Genomic DNA, 23,835 nt, shown 5'->3' on the forward strand with positions numbered 1-23,835 from the left:
TTGACAACTATCTTCTGCAAATGCAAATTATGGGGGTGAAAAAGGAAAGCGGATATGTAGCAAACAGCACAGTATAACTGAAAGTATCACTTAATTCCAGTCTGTATGTCTCCAGTCAGTTTATTAGACATAAGTTACTCTTTCTATACAGAGTTCTCATAAATCATAAAATGCATTATTTCACATGCAGTTGTTTGTAATGTGTCAGAAAACATACACAAAAAAATCAATAAATAACATTTTAAAAATACATCATCATATCCACTCATAAAATAAACCTATGTTAAAACATTTTCAGTGTAAATATTTGTATCAGTAGACAATAGAGATAAATATATGACCATTTACGTAAAACAATTATTGTGGTATTATTACATTAACATTACACTCCATCTCTCCCTCTGTGGCTCAGTTGTACCTGATACAAACACACCATTCTAGTTAACAAATGGTTGTAGAAATAAATAACTAAAATTGAGTTACAGCTATCACTGGTTAGTAGTGCACAGCTGCTCCAGGACCTCTGAGGATCAGGTGTTCACAGTGTTCGCAGCGTTCAGGAGCGAGGAGAAAAGAGAGTCTGGTCTTTGCTTCAGCACATCTGGATCGTCTAACTCGGCCACCTGTCACACAGAATGCTCACTGTTAGTCCAGGTTTAAGCTTACGAAAATGCAATCTTTATGTGTTCTTGTTATATTACCTTTCCATTGTCCATGACCAGGATGCGATCTGCGTCTATCACAGTGTTGATACGATGTGCAATAGTGAGCATGGTGCAGTCCTGGAAGGCTTCTTTGATGGTGTTCTGGATCAAAGCATCAGTCTCTGCATCGATGGACGCTGTTGCCTCATCCAAAAGAATGATCTGTTGGACAAAAGGGCAATAAGAGACAGTCACAGGGATTGGCTGGATATTCGGACAGTTCAGATGACACAGGGTAGCAAGGGTTTGGGGAAAATTAGGTGAAACTGTAAGGGATGACATGATAAAGAAGAAAACGATACACACAGCAGGGAGTTGGCTACAGATACTGGTAGTGGTGACGTAAGCGATGCAAATGGGAATACAGAAATCACTAGCAGCTTGATTGTTGTTGCAACACAGAAATATGGCAGTGGATGTTCAGCAGCAGTAGCAATGAGAAGTTGTCAAATAAAAGGAAATAAAAAGACGACAAACCTTAGAGTTGCGGAGCAGTGCTCTCGCCATACACATTAGCTGTCTTTCTCCCACAGAGAAGTTCTCTCCATTCTCCAGAACTGGTGCCAGAAGTTTTTGCTCCAGCCGGGAGATCTGAAGAACAAATGATGATGATTTTTGGTTAAACAAACCGACAGTTGCATATTGTATATGTACAGGGAACAGGGAATCATTCCCCCTGTTGAGTGCCTGGATATTTATTTAAGACTAAGGAGCTTGCCTGGTCACCCCAAACATTTACTCCTTGTATCTACAACCTAGAGGGGGCAGCCTTTGCCTCAACAAGGATCTGCTAAAAAAATGCATTGAAGTAGATAAAAAGCTGATCAATCAGATGTATTTTGCAAAAGGTTCTGACAGAGGACAGCATGTACTGATGCAGCTCAACCTCCTGGTCTCCGTCAGCAAAGGAGAGGGGTTGCTGCTCCACTGACTCTCTGAACCAAGATTGAACCTTAAGCAGCAATCTCAGACAACCACTTCACCAATCTGAGAGCTGCTGGAAAGGAGATGGAGCAGGGTCACCCTTGCCTGAGGCTACAAGTCCCACTGAAGTGAGATCTCCAAAGACTGAATGGATACTCCTCTTTCGTTGGTTTGATTCATGGAAGTTCCTTGCTTGCATAAGATGGTGAGCCTTGCCTCCCCTCAATGATGACAATGATGGGCTGATCACTCAATCTTGGCAGGAACTGTCTGAGAGTGAGGAGAACAGCTCTCAGGCACCTTTGGACAGGTGACATGAGCGGATGGGCAAGAAGGGCTATTAGCACCATTGGTGATATAAGTCTTGTGAGAGAAGAGACTGCACAATCCAGCCGATTGTCAGGATAGTTAACAATCTTGAGCTTTTTCTTCCTGATATGTCTGAGGACTGTATCCATGAATCATGTTAAATAAACTGGGAACAACAGATATTCCAAAAGCAGGACCCTTGAATGGAATATACAGTATATAACTAATATTCTGCACTTTCCCCAAGTAGACGCCAGCGCCCTTTCAAATGGGTATTTGGAAGTACACATCCTTGAGGCTGATGCTGGCAAACCAGTCCTATGCAGTGATGGCCTGCCTAAACATGGAAACTGTTGACAAGTCTCATCAGCCTCTGAGATACTTTATGTTGAGTCTCCTCAGGTCAAGAATAAGACAAATCTCCCCTTCCACTGATGGACAAAGAAACAACAGGAGAAAACCCAGTCGAACAATCCCCCTTCTCCACCTCCAGAATGGCTTTCTTTTCCGAAGCGGTGGACAGTTGTTCCCACACTTCAAGCATGCTGAGAGCTCTTTAGTGTGCTCAGACTAGCTGACCTTGTGACAGGTCTGCATGAAACATTAAGCATGGGTCATGGTGAATACATCACACTGGTGCGCTATGCTTTTTCTGCTTCACGCCAACAAGTTTTGCTAGCTTGCCCGGTTTTGGGTACTGTTAGGAAGATGTGGGTCACTTTATGGAACCTCTGAGCATGTGCAGCTTTGCCTTGCTGGCGATTGCTTTACCGACACATACAAAAAGCCTCAAACTGGGCACTTAGCTTGTCCCCATGATGGGGCCGCTGATGTTGGTTGTGGTACTGAAGTCCCTGTGTGGCACACCTTTGATGCACCTAGAAAGACTACCTGAAACCTGCAGTGCACAGTGGCAACTATATAGCACCTGATGCAACAACTTGGTTACATCTTGGCATCTTGGCAGGGTTACCCTCACAAGCCCAGAGCTCCACATTTCTCCACATGTCTTCAGCCATTTTTCTGATTACCTCTTTTACACATCAGAACGTGGGGAGCCACGACAATCCAAAATAGAAACAATGGGCCTCTCTGGTACAGGCACTATGAAACAGTCCATGTACGACTGTGGGTTCTCCGTGGACAATATTTTATGGTAATGTTGTGACTGTCTTCCAAAGGCATTGAAACGACACAAATCACACAAGAATGTCCTCAGTTACTTGCCATACTCGATTGGGGCAGGGGTCGGCAGCAGCTTGGAAGTGCTCACTTATTAATTTACCAGCACCAGTACCAGAAGTATATGTTTAAGCGTTAACAGGTGCTTCATGCTTGTTTGGCTGTTTTTAAAAACCTTTTTCTATGAAGAGAAGATTGGGGATGTCAGCAGTTAACCAACTCTGCCTGAGCTAAACAAAGACTCAGTTTGCCTCTGTACACACAAGGGGCTCTCTGATGTCATACCACCTGTAGTTTATATTTACACCTGATGCGAGCTTGGCAGCGTATTGGAGTTTCCTCACCCCCTGTTAGCCAATCTAGAACGTCTGTGCCCAGCACTGACATCACCAAGCACTATAGCTCAAAAACCACAAGCCATACGCTGGTATAGGGAGTCACAGCCACTGTAAGAGGGAGACTGGGTAACGGGACCAACTACGGGAGCTTTAACTCGCCAACAGAGACAGCTCTTAGACAGAATGATAAAGCAAGGCACATCTGTGTATATGTACTGTTTGTCATATTGTATTGCCAACATACTGAGTCCTTCATGTAGGTCTTCTCCAGCACTGCCCAGATCTCCTCATCTGAGTAGTTATTGAAGGGGTCAAGGTTATACCTGTAGGCAAACACACACATTATCTTGGTTGCTTAGCAAATGACTGACCCACCATAGTGAGAACAGTGTGTGTAAACATAAAGCTCGGTGGGCTTAGAAGTTAGCTCTGGTTACCTGACTGTGCCAATGAATAGCACGGGATCCTGGGGGATGATTGACAATTTGCTGCGCAGATCCTGCAGACCAATGGCTCTAATGTCCACTCCATCTATCAGGATGGTTCCTCCTGCTGGCTCCACCAGTCTGAACAAAGCCACGCCTAAGGAGGACTTCCCTACAGACACAAAGCATGGTCTACCTCAGAAGAGTATTGCAAATGGTATACAGGATAAGGATTCCCTCAGCAACTTACAGTCTTAACCATATAATATTATATATATATAATATATATACAATATTGCTTTCTCTACCCACATTTCTAAGGAATTCTTTATTCAAAAATCAACAACATATAAACAAACAGGACGGGTCTTACCAGAGCCTGTCCTTCCCACAATGCCTAGCTTCTCTCCCGCTCGGATGAGGAAGTCGAGCTTGTTAAGGACAATCGGTGTATTCTCTCTGTACCTCATCTTATAGCCCTGGAAGGTGATGGCTCCACTCTTTGGCCAGTCCTCTGGGACTTGAGCCTCCTTAATGTGTCTGGGGGCCTCAGACGTACAGTCCTGTAAACAATAACAACTTCTTAGAGGGGGGGCTTTCACATGATAATTAACTTGGAAGTAACAGTTTTCAGAGCCTGACCGTGATGTACTCCTGCAGCCGCTCCACTGAGTTGAACCTCGCCTCCACCTCAGTCGCCTGCCTCACTACAAACTGAAGCGTGCCTGTCAACTGGACAAAACGAAAATCATTATCTGTAAACACACTTGTTACGGTTGCTTGTAATCTGTCTTTACAGAAATAAACCAGACGTTCAATCACTTTAAATCAAAATTTACCTGTATGGTGTAGGACAAGGCCAGGCCTTTCGAAGCTGGACTGATGAGATCATCACTGCTGAGCACTATGAACAGAGCCACCATCAAAGTCATGGTTGAAGCCATGAAGTCAAGCCAGAAGGAGAGCCAACGTGTCCCGGATTGAAACAGTAAATAGTGGTTGGAGTTTAAGTCGTTCAGTGACTTGAACCTAGAACAAGATGAAGGAAAGACCAGGGTTTTAAGCATACCTCAATAATACTAGGATTAAAACACATCAGGTATTTCATGTTAAGTAGCTTTGGTATCTTACAGTTTTATGTGGCTGTCTCGTATGTTGTAGGCATGGATGGTGCTGAGGCCTTGTAGGGTAGAGGTGGTGAGAGAGATGCAGGGCGAGCGACTGATGTTTTCCATCTTTTTCATGTGTCGGATACTCCTCTGGAACACACTGCAGAGGAATCATAGTCGCACTCAGTTAAGTCTTTTTAGCAGAGAAGGGTAGGTTTATGTCAGAAGTGTCACATGGAAATTGACCTGCCTAATGCTCGAGAGGATCCAGAAACAACGTTAAGGCAACAAATAAAAAACATTGAGGTGTGCAAAGGACGCTATTTCTCAGACCCTTTAGTCGCACTGCCTTGGATGTGGTTATCACTCAGGAAGAATGGTAGATGTCCTCTGAGAAGGCATGCTTGCATATTAACTCATCGGCCTGTCTGATTGCCTCAAGTACCCAGAAAAAAAAACCTTTGTTAAGACACACCCCTTGTTTTTTTGTATCTAACGTAGCAGACAAACAACTGTTCTGGGTGCCTAAAGCTCTAAATCAATGTTCAGCCACAACGCCTAAAGTGACCACTCTATGGCCTGGGGGATAAGACCTTTGATAGTAAGGAAATATATTGGCAACAATGCACCCAGTATTGTGCACAGACCTTCACTTCAATGAGGCCATGGTTTAGAGATGAACCTCAGAGATCAACCAGTAGTGCTCCCTGAGGCAAGTTTGTACCTGGGCCTCCTGGTACCGATCCCAAATTATCTGCAATATCTCAGGGTGCAATCTCTATCACCCTGGGGGAAGCCACTTAGTCTGCTGTGCCAGGGAAGTGCAGAAGTTGCACTCTGACCATTAAGTCACAGGCAGAATGAATAAAACCAAAAAACACTTTCCTTCCCTAGGCCTGCAAAATACAGAACAAAAACATGGACCTATCGAGCCATTAACTGGTGGTGAACGCCAGGCTAACAGTGAGAGGACTGGAGAGACAGAGTGCAGGCTAAAACACTCATGACTTTATTTGTAGGAGATAGCAACCGGCAGGGAGCGCGAGGAGATGTTTCTACTTTGCTTACTGCTACTGCAAGGAACAAAACAGATGGAGTATTAACTCACAAGAGAATGGCTGTGAACAAAGCTGCCATAATAAGCACAGCTATCAGCAAGGGCGGGAAGACAGTGGCGATGATAACAATGGTGTAGGTGATCATCAGGGAAAACTGTATGAAGGGGTCCATGTGGAGGGGAAGCACAGTGTCCACCTCTTCTTGATCTTTGGAGAAGCGGTTGATAATGCGGCCGGTTGGCGTTGTGTCGAAGAAGCTCATGGGACTGGCGATAATCTGAGAAAGAAGAAAAATGATTACATGGTTATACTTTTACTCATTTTTTAAATGACCACAGCTTCAGTTGTCTTATACAGAGAAGACCTCATTTTTATGAGGAGATCAGCCATTTCCTAGTACCTTTTTGAACATGGTGTTGTGGAGTTTGCAGGCAGCACCCATGGTTGCCCGAGTGTAAAAGAAGCACTTTATCACTGCAAGTAGCACCATGGCAACAACCGTTACACCATAAATTATTTGATAGAAGTGCAGGTCTGGGTTGAGAGAGATGTCGGCCTCGCTTGAAGTCTTATTGAGGAAAAAGCAGAATAATATATGCTGTTAGTCAAGACGATAGAGAATCAGCCAAACTCCATGCCGGTTGGAGCACACAGGAGTCTTTATTTTTTCTACGTAGGGGCTCGCATTGTAACTTAGAAAAGATAAATATTGAAAAAATGTTGTGTTCGTAAGAGAGATAGTTCTCACCCCATTACCATTCCCCAGCCAGTAGCTGAGCCACCAGTTGCTGAAGGCTGTGGATCCAATCAACAGCACGATGATCATGAAGGTGAAGAAGGTGATGATGTAGCCTGCAGCAAAAAAGTCACACCTATTATCACCAACCAGACTGTGCATGCATGAATTGCCTTTCATTTTAGAGTTTCATGGCACTGCATGTGTGTGTGTGTGCGCTATATCAGACCTCCAGCTGCTTTGCAGTATTGCTGGTAGATTCTCCAGGAGACAGCACCTTCTGCAGCAGTCTCCACACTGACCAGCTGATCTCCGGTAGCAGCTGAAGGGTAAAAGGATTTTATAGAATCATAGCATGAAATAAGTGACTTCCAGTTGCTTTGGCGTGTGTCCTGACTTATTTTATTGCCTTAGAACTAGAATAATAAATATGGCTTAAATTTGCATAACGTAAGTTTATTTAAAATCTGTTGCAATGTTTTACTCTATGTTTAGAGCTGGGTAATGCTTAAAAGAAGGCTAAAGTGTTTATAGCATAGACTGTATAAAAAGATGGACGACATGACAGCTCCCTAAAAGTGAAGCCAAACCCTCTCTATCGCCCCCTGCTGACTGGCTGCAGTATAGGTCATAAAGCCCTCCTCCTCCATGTTAACAGATGGGACATGAGTCAAACTATAAAATCAAAATACATGCTAAATACAATTTTCTCAAACATGGTTTCTGTCATTATAGTTAGTTATGTCCAACTGTTTCTGACAAGTTTATTTTTAATTAGTTATTTGACGCTGTAAAAAGGATGATTGACAGCTCTGTTAACGAATACGGCTCCTGCAGCCGATCAGTTCTGGATTAGCAGAGTAGAGGAGGAACGACGAGAGGAGACGTAACTAAAACAATCACTACAGTCATTGAAGTTTCATATCTGTGAACGACTGCTTCAGACCAACACAGAGAAGCTGTTCTGCTGTTAAACAGGCTGGCGTGCGGGATCTTTGCTGTTTTCTCGGTAAGTTAAGTGTGTGTTTGGTTAGCGGAAGTGTCACCCGGCGACCTCTACTGCGCGACTCTGGCTCCAAATCGTCACCATCGCAAGATGGCAGCGCCCATCATGGGTGCTATTTTGGCATCAATTCTGTACAATGAGAGCAGATAGAGACACGTCGTCCATCTATATATACAGTCACTAGTTTGTAGCTGTTGTGCCCACACTCAACCAAAGATTGAATTTTACTCTGCCTCTGAGATGTAATGATTGTTTAAATATGGGGATACCAATAGAGGAATGCACATTTTCTGGCCTGTAACAAATTCAGTTTTGCACTTGAAAAATGATAATGCTTACTTTCTGCGCTCAACAAATTTGGTACATCCTTGCAGTAAGGAAAACTGTCGGTCAAAAAGCTCCCCCACACCGTTCTGACAATGGAATTAAGGAGAATCTGACCATTTAACAAACAATTCTGATGAAGCATACTGGAGAATGACCTTAGAGGTCCCTTGTCTCTCAGGTGCTCACACCGAAACTGCATGTGCCTGTGTCACATTCACAGTCATAACTTAAGTTTGTATTACCTTGTGTTTCCATGGGTCTCTTGTTTTCCTGTGTGTGTGTGTGACTGGTGTTTGGCTCATTCGTCTCCCCTGCCCAGCCAAAGCCTAAGCCTTCCATTACTTCATACCCTTCTCATGTATATCTAATCTGGCTCTTTACCCACTCATCACCTGATTGTTGTCACAGCTACAGTAGCAGACACGTTATAGGTCTTTATAGATATATGATTTGTTTCTCCATGTTTCCAAGCCCGTCACTCACTGTGCTTCAGGATCATTCATCTGTCTGTCTGCCTGCTTGCTTCCTAACCCTTCTGCAACCCCATCCTGCCCATGCAATCCACTCTTGGTCCGCTATCTTCTGCCTCTGCCAGCCACTCAATGTCTCCATTCACTGTGAACCCTGAAAGTTATACAATAAGCCCTCTTAACCCCTTACCTCCATTTCTGCATCTTGCGTTTGATTAAAGCCTGTAATACTTCACCAGCCTTTGCAGAGGCCGGGTATGTTACATCTGAACAGGATGACCTTGCACAAACAACAGAGTAAGAATGAACTGGGTCTTGTAGACTTACGAATTTGGTCAGCTGTTGTTCCAAAATCCTTTTCGTCCGACATGTCAAATACTGAAAGGAAGAACAGATTTGGGGAATAATCTAAATGAAATGACCAAAATCCAACGACACTTTGCTTCACAAAGAGGTATGTACCTGTGTCTCTTTGTCCTCATCTATAATGAACTCAAGCCTGAATTACAGTCATTTCAAAGTTCCTAATGGTGACTATGGGCATCAAAAAATATCCCGTGCAATCTCATTTGGATCAACACACCAACAAGTTTTCTCTTGGTTTCCATACCTGGGTTCACTATCCCACTGTCAGCACGATCCCTCAGCTTAACCTCCTTCAGCTGGGCTGAGTCTTCAAGTGACCCTTCATCGTCCTCTGTCTGAGTCTGTACATGATAAGCAAAAACACAGTGATACTGCTGAGTCTGAACAAGTTCAAAATAACTCACTTTTCCCCTACAGAAGATGATAAACCATTAACTTTAGTGCCTAAGGAAGAAATGTCCCTGCATTTTATAGACCTATGACAATCTTCTTTTATTGTTTTTCAGCCTGTAAAACAACAATTAACTCGTGAAACACTTTTATGGCTAATAAAAATATGGAAAGACACATGGTGAGAAGAGCAGTTTTTGTGCTGTGTTTTTTCCTTACTTTGGATTGTTCCATCTGGTAGTTGCTGATCAGCTGAGCGTAGCGTCCGTTGGCGTCCATCAAGGCCTTGTGGTCTCCGGCCTCCCGCACCTCGCCATCATCCAGAACCAAAATGTCATCACAAAACTCCAGATACTGGAAGACAAAAGCAAAGACAACTGTGTCAATAAAACCAGTTCCACCCAGCCCAGAACTCTGATTGTTCAGCCCTTGTGTTCATAAGCCCTCTGGCCAATCGGAATCACAACATGGCCTGCTGCAATTTTCGAATCGCATGAGGCGCAATATTCATTGCCGCACTAATCGTCGCACTAGTCGCAGGTTCGACTCCTTGTCTGCCGACCATTTGGTGCATGTCATCCCCCACTCTCTATTCCCAACATTTCCTGTCTCTCTTCAGCTGTCCTGTCAAATAAAGGCAATTGCCAAAAAAATAATCTTAAAAAAAAACCAAATCTGAAATGTGTGTAAAAATACTATTTTAATTTAAATATTGTGCTCCAAAGATGTTCTGGCCTAAACCTCATACACAGACGTAAGTATCAAATATGTTTGTTTGGTACAGATCCCTGCAGATATTTTGTCAAAATCGTTCAGCCCTGCTGAACACAGTTTTAACCTGGTCCACACTGCACGCCTGACAAGATCATGCGTAGCAGAATATCTAACCCTTGATTCCGGCTCTTACAGGTTGATGGCCATTATTAAAGTGTAACTGCACCTACAGGTCTGACCATAACTCCACCCACTGCACAATTTTGAAAAATTTTCAAAGTGGCAAAGGGGCTGAGACGGGGGTGGAGGGCGTCCGGCAACTCCGTGACGTCCCCTCCCCTGGCCAGAGAAAAATGGAGAGCACATATAACACAGAGGGCTCTTTTGAGGTGGAGGACTTCTCCACTCCCTGAAAAACACTGTAGTGTGGTGGAGGACCGTGGTGGTCCCGAGCCCTATCAGTTCGAGCCAGTGGCTCCAGCCCCACTAATATATCAAAAAAGTTGTTTCACTGTCTGCGTCTGAAGAAGAAGAAGAGCATGTTGGCTCGAAACAGATCCAGCACCCACTAAGGGATGTGCGCGTCTGTATTTGATTTTTTATCTAGCCCTACTAATGCCTGAGCTTTCGGAGCCAAGGCAATGCAAGTATGCATGCCCTGACCGTGCGTGCATTGACAGACATTAACGTTACTTTAAAAAAAAATTGCAAATACATTTCATGATGTCATTTTGTCCCAAACGGTCGTGTCTACGTCACCATCGGCTGGCAAGGTCCAACGCATGAAATGTCGATTTTTATAAGTTTGGTAAGAATTGTCAATATTAACACCAGCAGTGTTTCATCACAGTACAGCAATATAATTTAGATTACAGCTCAAAAAACATGTTTAAGCGTGCAGTTACTCTTTAAAAGGCAAACTCAACGTAAAGAGATAAGGCTGGCAGTAGCAGATCATCAGCAGTCTGTGTGTACAGCCACAAAGGTTCACTAGGCAGACATCATACACTGCTCAGCTGACAGTGTGGACCAGGCGTTAACAATAGTCACATGTACATATACATTTATAGAACTTATAGTGTAAAGTAACTGGCAATACTGCTCACAACTCCTGGTTTCCTGATGGTATAAGTGGCAGCAATCCTACACCTGGGAAGGGGGTTTACCAAAACACATGATTTCTAAACATCTTTCTTTTCTGGGCTCTTAAAAACTGCCCAATTTAATTGATTGACAAAGGAGTTTTATATGTGATTGATAATCAATAAGCTATTTAGGATGAACTATCCTGTCACCTGCAGCTGGTGTGTAGTCAGTATGATGGATTTTCCATGGAGCTCCTTCTTGATGCATTCTTCAAAAATGTGTTTCCCCACATGAGCGTCGACAGCAGACAGCGGATCGTCCAGGAGGAAGATGTCCTTGTTGGAGTAAACGGCTCTGGCCAGACTGATCCTCTGCTTCTGCCCGCCGGACAGATTCAGTCCTCGCTCGCCAATCTGCCAACAAAACAAAAGGAAGATACTAAGAACACCTCAGGGTGAAGACATTGAAAAAGAATAATAAAACTCAGCTTGAAATAAACCCAGTCGAACTTGGACTTCACACATTTTGTAATACCAAACTCAACTGTCTAAATCAACAGAGCTGGTATTCAACTTGACAGTTTTGACTTGATGTTTTACCCAAAACAACACTATTCCTATGCCAGACTCTCATGGAGGGTTGCAGTAAAGGAACACAATTCTGCATAGTATTTAATTTCCAAAATACAATCAATAACAATTATTTGGCATCAATGTAAACGCTGTTTTTAACTTACATTCATGGCTAAAATAGTCGTTTTTAGTATCCAGAGAGGAAACAAAGTGAATCACTGATTGTCCCTAATGATGTTTAAATAGTACACAGTGACTTTAGTGGAAGAAAAGTTGTGATACGGCATGGTCAAGCGTTTGTAGGGTTTTAGGCCAATGTTCAGCTTTAGGGCAGAAAATGTTAATCCTTTAACTTCTTAACATTTTAGTGGTAGGCCATATCATTTGGGTGTTTCCAATGGCCTTGGAGTTTTTAGGAGGGTCACTTGATAACCTATTTAACGCTCTCTCAAATTCTCAAAGTCTTAAATCTGTTTCTCAAAAAGCTCTGGATGCTTAGGATACATTTGCAAAGAACTCAAGACTAGAGACGACATCATACACAGACTGGATCGAGAACCTGAATCGCCGAGGTTACAGCTTCCAGAGTTCTGAACAGGTGATCTTTCAGACTTCCTCCACCTCTATGCAGACCTTCTCCTGGGTAAGGTTTTGCCTCTCCTTACTTTGTAATTACTGAAACCAATTCATGAATGTCATCTGAGCCTGGTCAGATTGGTTTCCACAGAGCGTATCAGGATGCTGTGCCAAAACCTGGCCATGTAAACTGGCTTTCAGTGCCCTACATGACAGTGATCAGGATTTTGTAGATTGGCAGATGCCTGAGGGGTCAAGGCAGGATTCCAGGTTCATCTATCCAAGCCTCCGGAAACCTATGTTATGTCCAATGAGTAGAGTCAAGTGACATCACTGGTGGCTTGGCACACAGCTATGTCCTTCAGCTTGGTGTTGAAGATCTTAAACAGGTTTTCCAGCCTCTATCTATCCTGAGGTCCAGAGACCAGGATTTTGTAGGCTTGAAGCTCATTCCTACTCAAAAAATGAGTCAATGACGTCCTTGAAGCAGCCACCTGCATCCAGGCTCTGAAGCTTTACAATTAGGTCACCCATCAACGTTCAGGTCGGGGGTTGTTGAATGCCAGATTTTGACAGAGAAACTCTTCAGCAGACCCAACAAGCTTACTCATGGACAGGGCAAACAGGGACAACGGAGGCCAGAGATGATTGAGTGTACAAGGATGTATACAATTTGTTGTATCAGTCAAGAGTGAGGTTCTAACCCTGTGAGATGTGGTATCTGGTCACAGACATTAGCAAGGTTCAGCCACAACTCTTCAAGGTCTACCATGCTTTCAAGTGCCACTGTATTCAGCTTGGTTCAACAGGGCACTGAGTTTTGGATTGGGATATCAGGATTGCTTAGTGTGACAGCTCTTGCTCCCTCAGGTTTTACAGTAGGTGTTGCCTAATTTTGCAGTTGATCTCTTTCTCAGGTCATGATAGGCCAGCAACTTCCCCAGCAACTTTTTTTGTAAATCAAAATGCGGGATGATTAGATGATGCCCTGCAGTTCTGACACGACTGCCTTCTGTTCGTTTGTAGAAGTAGCACCACTTTGGGTTTTGTGGCCTGCAGCCAACAAAGAGTCAGTGATATACTGCTTATCCTATGTCTCACAAGGAGCAGTAAAGAGGAGGTGCTCCTTCCTCAAGCATCCCATCTTGGTCTGTGGGATCCTAGACATCTTGGGTTTTTACAGACATCGCCACCTCTGTAGAATGCACTTATAGTGGTTATTCAAATAGCGTGGGATGTTATGGTTATATCCGTCCTTAAGGGTTGCTCATTCTCCACCCTTCTCACGCCCTCTGGGGCTTGAGGTGGTAAAACTTGAAGGTAAATGGACTGCACTTCTTTTGTCTTCCAACCACTCAAAGTGCTTTTACACTCCATGTCACATTCACCCTTTAACATACATTCATACTGATGGCCTAAGTGCCAATCTTCCATCAGTACCTGTGGACAGTCATACCCAATGGCTATGCCCTCGGGAGCAGTTTGGGGTCTTTTGTCGAATCCCCAACCTTCTGATTGAGAGACGACCGACTCTACCACTGAGCCACAGCTGCCCCGTTACACTCATATGAAATATTTCAAAAGTACAAAAAACGTTCAGTTTGTAGAGTTTGAAAGTAAAGCAGAGACTCCTACCTCAGTTTGATCACCATGTGGGAGGATTTTCAGGTCAGCTCGGAGGCTACAGACCTCCACAATTCTGTCATATCTGTGGAGTAAGACAGTAAGTTAAGGAATAGTTAATTATAGTGTTATCGCCATCTAATTTAGTTTAACTATAATGGGATGCTGTCATCAGAAATTCAGATTGTTTAAGAATTAATATGTAATTTTGAAACAATCCCTTACATCCAATTTCCATAACATTCAGTAACTCTGTTCATGTGCTCATCAAAACTACAAACTGTATTTCTCAGACACAGTGTCCCGGGCGGTTTATGAGAAGTTATGTGAGATTGGCATTTATGACTGTCGTTAGGAAGACATAAAAGTCAGCATCAGTCTGATGACGTGACTGATTACAATGCTGTACAAAGATGCATCGCAGCGGTTTACATTTTTGCCAGCTCTTACAGCATGTAGTGGCTTCCCAAAGATGGAACGTTCAGATAACAGAGATGACCTTTGTTTGACTGCCTTGCCAGATGAAAAACTCAGATAAGATCAACTCTCCCCCAGTTAAACATTTCTCACGTGAGACAAACACACCAGTAAGACCTGCTTACATTTTTATAGTCTGTGTCACTGCAGTGAAGAAGAGAATCAGTTAGTGTTTCCATATTCAAAGGTCACATCATATCTGCAGTGACAGTTATTTATGTGGGTTGAGTGATTTAATTACTTGGCCTTGTTAAAAGGTTCCCCCATCAGGATGTTTTCTCGAACAGTTCCATGAAATATCCAGGCCTGCTGGGAAACGTAGGCAAACGTCCCATCAGCTGTGAGGGAACCTCGCAGAAGGTGCATCTAAGACATAGAAATGAGCAGACAACAATAAGAAACCTGTATGATCCACAACAACAGTTAAATCTGATACTAAAAATATCAGGAATATCATCAGAGTCAAAAACTTGCATTAATAAAAAGAATAAAGGACAATAAAGACAAAGGAGGAGCCAACCTGTTCTAAAATGCTGGAAATCAGTGACGTCTTTCCACTCCCCACGTTCCCACAGACACCGAGCAGGTTGCCCTTTGGGAAACAACACAGAGAAGATTAGTATCCTTTACTCAAATAAAGTTAACCTCATTAAACCTAATCAGCAGTGAAGCTCACCTTGGGCAGTGTGAAGGAGATGTTTCTCAGAGTTGGCAAGGTTTCACTTTTCTCATTCTGGGAGATCTCATCCACTTTGTGTCCCCTCACCCCGTTGGCTGTGCTGGGTGGGGAGGCTGGCTGACTGTCTGGTTTAGTCCAGGATAGAGTAGCATTTTTCATCACTATGGCCGAGTCATTGTCTCTCTTCTGTGTCATGTAGGGATCTGGATTCTGGATCAGCAATATTTTCTGAAACAGTCAAGCATTTAGGAGCGTTTATGTTTTAAGTTTTGATTTTAATTGCAAATGAAATTCACAACTTTGCTCAATACAAGATATGCTGTCATTTAAACTCTAAACACATCCACACAGAAAGGAAAAACTATGCTTTCTTTCAACCTCTCGGGCTGAGAAATTAGGCCAATAAGTTAGTACTAAAATATGCGGTCCCTCGGTTGGCCACTTTTGGTCGGCTCCAAAAGTGAGTCCCCAATAGGACCCATATCTAGACAATTAAACATCTTTTCAGTCTTTACAGCCCTACTAAAAAATCAACCTTTTGGTCTCTTAAGCTAATTTATCTAATCATAATAATGATAGTTGTGTGGAATTTTTATATAAATCCAGTTGAAAAAATATTATTGCTTAAAAGTATGGTGTGGCGTGGCACCAGGACGGGCCTGGTCCAGGCTTGACCTGGTCATTTGACCTCAACCAGGAAGGAGCTACACCACTAACTCTGCTATTAGTCAAGGTGCCACTAATGGGATCGGGTTATAACACTCTCCCCCACAGGTTTCAACATTCCACAGAGACAGGATGTAATCTTGGGACACCCCCTCCAATAAACTACGATGTTTGTGGTCGTTGCAGTATTTGCAGTTAGACTAGTATGTGTGTGTTCCTGTTCCCATCAAAGCATTTGGTTACTTATCAGAGTCACACTGCAGGTCTCTGGGGATTGAAAGAGTTTGTGGGTCACTTATCTACTTCCCCCCACACCCCTCTCTCTGCCAGCTCTCCAGACAGGCAGAGGAGGATGAAACACTCATCTATCTATAAATATATATTTAACCATGTACTATGTTCACATATAAATGTATAAGGAGTGTTGAATGTTGCGGTGTATCCACCTGGATGTTTTTGATTATATTAACTTTTATTTTCAGGAATTGTCTATTTAATCTCATTCTGTGTATCTTCACCCAGTGGTGTTTTCAGTCTTTGGGCAGCTGAGAATCCAGAGGTATCAAATATGTCGGGGTTATATAGATGAGATTAACTGCTTAACTGGGTTTAGAAACAAATAGTCCAATTGATAAAGAAAGTCTCGGACATAAGGAGTGGTCAACTTTGTTCTGCCCTCGGGAAGTTTTCCCTGGTTTGTCAAAATGGGGTGGTGCCCCGAAAAATACCTACAATAGGTTAAATTATTTTAATTAAAGTTCAACTTCAATGTTTGCTTGTCACAGTAGAGTAGCTAGTCTAATTAATCGACCGATTTACGCTACAATGGCAAAATAGGGGCCTTGGTAGACAGGTGGGTGCTGCTAGCTGTGTGTTAAATGTCATCATGTAATTCAGTCAGTGAACCTGACATCTCAGCCAGAGATCTGAGACATGTGAAACATTGCTGCCTCTGATAAGGACTTTTTTACCCAATATTGGACAAATATTGTCTTACTGTGTGGTTTATTGTACAGCAGGACATCCATGAAGTCTGTCTGTTTTTTTAGTGATTGAAAATTCTGTATTCAATTATTCATATGTTTACTTGTGGTGGCCACAGCAAGCGAGACAGGATTGTTGTTGGCCTCTCCATGCAGAGAAGACGGCTGGCTGAAGTGATGAAACTCTTTTTAGTGATCTGGGTAGTTTTGTTCCCCTGGCACTCGCTCTCCCACCGGGGACGTAATCTAGTGAGCAGCGAGTCTGATGCATTCCACAAGGGCTCTTAGCTGGCTAGCTTTCTTTATCGAGTAGATTAGAGATTCTGTCACAACAAATACAATCTCCTTCTGTGGGAAACTTAATGGTTAACTAGCCTGTTTGTTAACATAAGCCATGGGCATACACTGTAAAGCTCTAATAACTTAGCTTTTTACCCTCTCATCCATATACTCAAGCTGTCGGCAAAGCAATGGGTGATTTCACTTAGGTCTGCAATAATCATAGACTATATGAATTATGGACATAGCCAAACAGCCTTGCGGTTTGTTCAGCTCTATGAAACCACAGCAAAAAGAACCTTCACATTACATCAGAGTAGTAGTAAATACTACTACCAATACTAACTGCTAATAACATACAAAAAGAGTTTACCTTCAGTCGTTTTAAAGCCACAACAGCCTCAGCCAGGGTCTTTACAGACAATGGCATCAAACCCAGGCAGAACCTCATGGAGTTGAAGATGGCAATGGTGGTAAAGGCCTGGAAATAAGAAAGAACGATTTTCAAACACAAGAAAGAAAAGTCATATTTGTTTAAAACTGACCACCGTGCTCTAGCACCAGTCTGCACACAAGTGCCCTGGTTTATTGCAAGCACAATCAAACAAGGGAAAATGGCATTTTAAGTAGAAAACATTTGGCAGAGGTGTCTCTTCTGTCCAAGAACTTACAGACTTCTGTGTACTTTAACACATCTATTAACCTATTAAATCGCACAGTCGCTGCTCGGCTGTGGTACTTACATCAGTTGTGTTGAGGCTTATGCCCAACAAAGTGTGCACAATGAAGGTGAGGACTGTGGCAATGGTAGGGATGATGCCGGTGATGCTGGTATTCAAATTCTGGATGTAACAGACCCTCTGCAGCTGTGTCTTCTCTTTCTGTCTGAGGTCTGAAAGAAACAGCATCACATTTAGGAGGAGATGGTTCTTTTTAAACATCAACCTACAGTTCTCCACAGCACCTTTAATGTACAATATTGCAGCACACAATGTCTCTTCAAAGCTATTAAACATGTAAATACAAGAGTTTAGACAGCTCAGGACTTGGTTTGATGAGCAAAGTGGGGTTACAGATGAACTTTAATGTAGTATTTGTGGTTTTAGCAGCATTCCTACAAACAAAACTTTGAGGGGGCCGATGGCTGCAGCAACTTCGAGTGAGGGAGCTAAACAAAGAGGACAGTTCCTGAAATGTAAACAAAGTCAAAAGCACATGCTGCACACATCTGAGTGCTTATTTTGCAACCATTTAGGGAGACCATTGTATTCAGGTGAGGTGGTGTGGCAGCCTTCTCCCTGGGCTCTTGCACATCTGGCCACATGGCTATATGTTTAATGAAGCTCATTAGTCTCTAAAACTTATGACTTGAAATAGTAAACATGCATATATTATATGAAAGAAGAATGAAATATAAACCTTCATTATTACTTGAATACCTAATTAAAAACAGCTCTTAGCAGCATGACTGCATCAAGTCAGAGGAGGAAGCAGAAAACCCTGCCTACTGAAAATATCCAGTTCAATTGGTCGCTGAACTGCGAGTTACAAAATGTTTTGCTGGCCATATTAAAGTTAGCAGTTACCATACATATACAACATTAGCTCAGATGCCCCCATTTCTTCTCAGAGATATAAATGCAATGCTAAATGAGGTCTTTAGCGTTAGCTAGTGCCATATTGTTACAGAGCTAAACTTCCCCCACCGACCATCAACACCATCCATCGTTAAGATCATCATGTAGACTAAATAGCCCACGGCCGACAGTCAACAGCTGCTGCAGTCAATACTTTGGCCAAACAGGACGCTGGATGTAAAAAACGACTATTTTACACATTCTCAGAATGGTTCGGGTCAGTGTTGAAATTAAACAGTATTAAAGGCTTATAAAAAGTCAGCAGGTGGCTTCCTAACTTTGTACCTGCGATCTTCTTCTCAAAGGATTCCTCCCAGGCGTACATCTTGATAAGTTTGATGCTGTTGAGAATCTCATTCATTGTGCGAACACGGCTGTCTGTTAGCGAAATGGCTTTCCATCTGAACCTGGTAATGTGCTTGGCTAAGAAAAACTGAAAAAAGAAAATATATTAATCAGTGACAATGGAAAACAAGCATCAAAAGAGCAAATATAGTACTTAAGGGCACTTAAGGGCTTTCCTCGTGGCTGAAGTAGTTCAGGACAATACATAACAAGCAAAGAATTAAATATTTGCCCAGTAGTAGTATGTAACCAAAGAGTGTTTGGAAATAAACTTTTGTATAATATGGTAAACTAAATTTTAACTTGTACAGACTACAGTAATGGTCATTAGATCTAAAACATTTATCTTACACTGGTTATGAAAAAATACTAATTCATAAACTTTATGCGCTGTTTCAAATGTACAGACCTGTGCAGGGATGAAGATGATGTAGGTGCAGACTCCAGTCAGTGCCGTGTAGCCCAGGATTATGCAGGAATAAACGACAGACACAATAAAGAGCACTGGGGCGCAAATCACAAAGCTCCCAAACAATACCGCCTCAAACAACTTGAAGCCATCGTTGTTCAAAACATTAATCATCTGAAAAGGAGACAGAAAGAGAAAGATTGAAACATTTAAGGTGCCCAACTGTCAATCAGTCATCACATGCACACACTGTTGGATATCCCATTGGGAGAAATTTGGGTTTCAGTTTCTTGCCCAAGGACACTTTGACATGTAGACTGAGGGAGCTGGGTATCGAAACCACCAACCTTCCGATTGAAAGACAACCGACCCTGAGCCACAGCTGCCCCATATCTTATGAAATAAAATATTTGATGACAAAAAGCAAATTGTGCAAAAAAGGTAATCTTAGACGCCATGGCCATGCTCTTGTGTACTTCTCTTGAGTTTCCCTTGCATAGTGTCCCTTCTCTCCCTGGTGCCACAATCTTTACAAACCCAACCTAAAGAACGCTTACCACTTGGTTAGGAGCAGAGAAGACAACAGGTAGGAAACCAGTTCCAGAAAGGACAGGCCCAATGCTTTTGTGCCAACAAGTCCCCGAAGGAACTTGCTAACCAAGACCCCATCCTTTCTTCAGCCTGCGCGGTGACTATCCATCGCAGTAAGGCTCAACTTACTCAAGAGACGCGGAATCCCTTCCTTATTGTCTCTTTGTGTCCGTTTGTCTGCTCCCTGTCTTCTCTGGTGGACTTGCACTTCTTTCTTTGCCTCCAATCCTGGGAACAGCTTGCTCCTTAAACAACATATCTGTCTGCCCTTCATGGATCCTGACACCTCTGCATTCATACTCAACAGCACTGTATGTGCCAGTGGCCTGCTCCATTCCCTTTATGTCCCTAACTGGCCTTGGTCTCAATTCACTACAGACTTTGTTATGGAAAGATTCTCTTAGGCCAGGATCATCGTTTCATCCCGCAGGTAAGAAAGACCATCTGTCAAGCTCTTGGGGCTGCAGCATACTCTCTTCATGTTATCATCCACTAACCAAAGGACAGTGAGGGTAGGCCAGCCATACCTGGGACCTCTTCAATGCATCACCAACACTAACCCCTCTGCCTGAAGCACACAGCTGCCTGAATTGACTATGCTAACAACTCCTTGTCCAGCACCACAGGTATGTCTTATAGGTTTATAGGATATAACACATTGATAACAGGTTATTAAAACGTTCTTAGTGAATGTGCATCCAACAAGCATTAACCCATATGTATGTAATGCACTCTTTACCTCTCCCATTGAAATGCCACTGTGCACCCGCAGAGAGATGATTTTCTGATAGGCCATTGAAGCGAAGGCACCCTTCAGTCTGACTGCTGTGCGCAGGTTCATCGCCCACAGTATGGATATCAGGAAAGCTTTGAGGAACTCTGAGATGAACAAGCCAAAAGCCAGACCCACACCATGGAGCACTGTGGAACTCCCTGGGTTATCCGCATAGTCAAGGATCCTATAGACCAAAACAGCCTAGGAGGACAGAGAGGTTTAAACATTAAACAGCATCAAACAGTACTTCTGTTTTGTTTGGGTCACTGTGTACTTGTAAGACAGATAAGGTTCAAGTAACAGACTTTTATCATTGCAGCTCTTGTAGCCTGTTTAACAGTATTCTTTTACTACTTTGAATCAAGTTAAGCATTTCAATAGCACTTCCAAGACATTTACAATAGAGGGAAAATTCAGGGAAGGCCTTATGCTTTGTAAGCAGTTGCACTGTTGGTAAAAGAAAATTCATGTAAAATTACCGGGCCCACAAACACCGCAAACATGGCAAGAACACCAAAGACGGTGGACAGGATCAGCCTGGTTCTTTGAAAGCGAAAAACCACTCGAACCAAAGAAGCCTTCTCCAGGCCAACCTTTGCCACTTCTTCCTCCCAGAGTCTGTGCAGCCTAAACAGCACACAAAATCAGTTAAAGTTAATCTGTGACTTCAATTAATATACTGCACTGTAATGGCATTTGTAACAGCTGTAAAGAAATGTGGGGCCCACATCAGCAAGTAGAGGGTCAAACCTTTCTCCGCTGGTGTCGGCTGAATCCAAAGGAGACAGTTTGAGTGAGGTCGGGTCCAGCCTATTCCTGAAGATTGCCCACATCATGGGGGTCATCCAGGCAAAGGTGGCAAAGGACAGGGAACCAGCATTGTCCAGAGGGTGAGAGCTAGACATAAAAATAACAAATATAAGCTCTGCAGAGGTTACAATATTTAATATGGACAGTCACCACTGGCCAAATGATTTGCAAGTCTGTTCACACGTTCACCTTGTAAATATTACCAAATTATATTTAATTGCATAAAAACAGTAAGTCATCAGTCGCACTGACTTTGGTGAGGACCAGCGGAAGGGTTTGCATGTCTGAAGGCTCTGGTGGTATTTTCTGTATAAGGAAGGTTGAGCTGTTTTGCTGTCGTCCAAATCAGTATGTGCGAGATTTGAGGCCAAAGATCCAGTTTTCCTACGGAAACCATCTTCTGCCTTAAGGGTCAAACATAAAAAGACACATAGAAAAGAAGCAAAAGAAGTTCAAAAGAGTTTGAAAAAGTGGTTCAAATATATCCAGGATAAAAACACAGGATGTAGGGGAAACAATGGGAGAGGAAAAGAGCTCAGGCAGTGAAACCAAAATGTGAAGAGGACATGAGACCTCAAGTGGAAGCAGCTGTTTGTTTTGTACTTACAATGGAGGCTCCTTGAGCTCTTCTGTCCTCCAAAGAATAGTCAGTCTTCATTTTGTCCTGTACCGTGGGCAGCAAGCATGCACATTTATTTTTCATGGGCCTGTTTTTAGATCACTTGTAACCTTTTTAGTCTGTAAATATGTTACATTCTTCAGTGTACAGTAATCATTGACCATGATAGTTATTTTAAATCAGTGAATTCATGCACACCTGGTTTTCAAAGCTACATAACACAATTGTCATCGTACGACTTGTTGCAGTCATTGATGATGTATTATTATGTAACAAATGTAATGCTTTGCAACTCATTTATTACGGTAAGAACACAAGTGTCATCAAAATACTTGGTCAAAGATCACATGCACCTTTATCTTGTGAAATGCTAAATAAAAATGTTGTCAGAACGACAACACAGTTCAAACTGCTAACCAACACTAAACACAGACAGTACAACCATCAAGGACCTGTAGGAGGACAACGACACAGCTCTTTTTGTCATTGTACTGAGGGGATTTTTAAATGTCCTCCTTCACATCTATATTTCCTGAAAACTTAAATATTTAGGGAAAAGTTTCATTAGTTTTATTACTACACTTGCTTAAAGGGCCAGTTCGCCGTTTTTTAACCTCAGTTCTATTATGCTATTATGGGGAGCTAATGCCATTATATTATATTATAGAAGAGAAATGCAATTTTGCTCTGTGCCGTTGGAGGACACTATCCGCTTCTCTGGAAAACTTTCGCCAGACTACGTAAAATGCATCATCTGGCGGAGGCCAGGGAGCTTGCTAAACTACACTTCCTCAATCTAGGACGCCCACTAAACCTGTGCAAATGACAAAAAGACTGTCTCATACTCACATCAAAGTGCGCTGCAGAGCAAACAGCGTCCGAGTCTGTGAGCCATTTGCGTGCATTTCATGTTATGCAAACATTTGGGGGAAATTAGTCCATTTTCTATGTAAATGAGCCTCGTGGCAAAAACCACCTAATTCACAAACGCCAGCTTTAACAGCACCAGCAGTTGGTGGGAGCTGCGGTGCAGTATTATGTGTTAGGCTCAAAGTTTCCAGTGATCATGACGACAATTCCACCTTTTGTGTGATCAAGAAATGTATTTGACTGTAAAAACAATCTGATAATAACATAGTCATTATATCATAATTGGGAGACCAATCAGTTTGTGGCAGAGCGAGGCTCAACCCCAGCACACGGGCACACTTTGTCCACATGTCCGGAGCCGTTAGGCAGGACAGGGATTATTATATGGACGAGCTGCTGTTGCGCTCTCATTTAAAAAACATAAAACTGCATCACAGAGAGTAATACCAGTAAACACCTGTCGAGTCTGAACTTAACAGTAGGCTGTTCAAAGAGCTGCCCCTTTTGACCCCGTCTCATCATCGATCTGTGCATGCAGTTGAGGTCCGTCAGTGTGCACTCAGCTGAGAGCGCAGCAGAAAGCGGAGCTGCAGACAGCTTCTCTCCACAATCAGACACAAAACAAGAGCAAACTGCACGGATCTGCAAAACTTCATGGGCGTGTTTGCGCTTGAATATCATCAGGGCAATGTGCTTTGTGAATCGGACCTCGAGACGAGTGAATTATCCCCTATGTTTACCAACTGCTCTGGTCGAAACAACGAACATAACAAACAGACG

At 42.8% G+C, this 23,835-nt stretch overlaps 1 protein-coding gene across 1 annotated transcript; it reads right to left on the reverse strand.

Annotated features, from left to right (window-relative positions):
- Positions 1–117: 117 nt before the first annotated feature.
- On the reverse strand, positions 118–22,224 carry LOC138597448 (ATP-binding cassette sub-family C member 12-like). Its single transcript, XM_069669079.1, has 30 exons — positions 22,174–22,224; positions 21,819–21,970; positions 21,507–21,653; positions 21,236–21,383; positions 20,721–20,957; positions 19,391–19,564; positions 18,922–19,069; positions 17,743–17,891; positions 17,373–17,480; positions 15,069–15,299; positions 14,913–14,984; positions 14,634–14,758; positions 13,928–14,000; positions 11,354–11,557; positions 9,564–9,698; positions 9,199–9,295; positions 8,916–8,966; positions 7,015–7,107; positions 6,798–6,901; positions 6,450–6,617; positions 6,100–6,326; positions 5,014–5,151; positions 4,722–4,911; positions 4,525–4,614; positions 4,256–4,445; positions 3,895–4,054; positions 3,702–3,780; positions 1,182–1,295; positions 702–866; positions 118–623 (listed from the first exon to the last, which is right to left on the reverse strand). Exons 1-30 carry the CDS (start codon positions 22,222–22,224, stop codon positions 531–533), a joined length of 4,113 nt encoding a protein of 1,370 aa, XP_069525180.1. The 3' UTR covers positions 118–530.
- Positions 22,225–23,835: the final 1,611 nt, after the last annotated feature.

Source organism: Semicossyphus pulcher, unplaced genomic scaffold (genome assembly GCF_022749685.1).
Source record: "Semicossyphus pulcher isolate SPU_LCO1_2020_fin unplaced genomic scaffold, fSemPul1.0.p SCAF_1, whole genome shotgun sequence".
In the NCBI taxonomy this organism is placed as follows: Eukaryota; Metazoa; Chordata; class Actinopteri; order Labriformes; family Labridae; genus Semicossyphus; species Semicossyphus pulcher.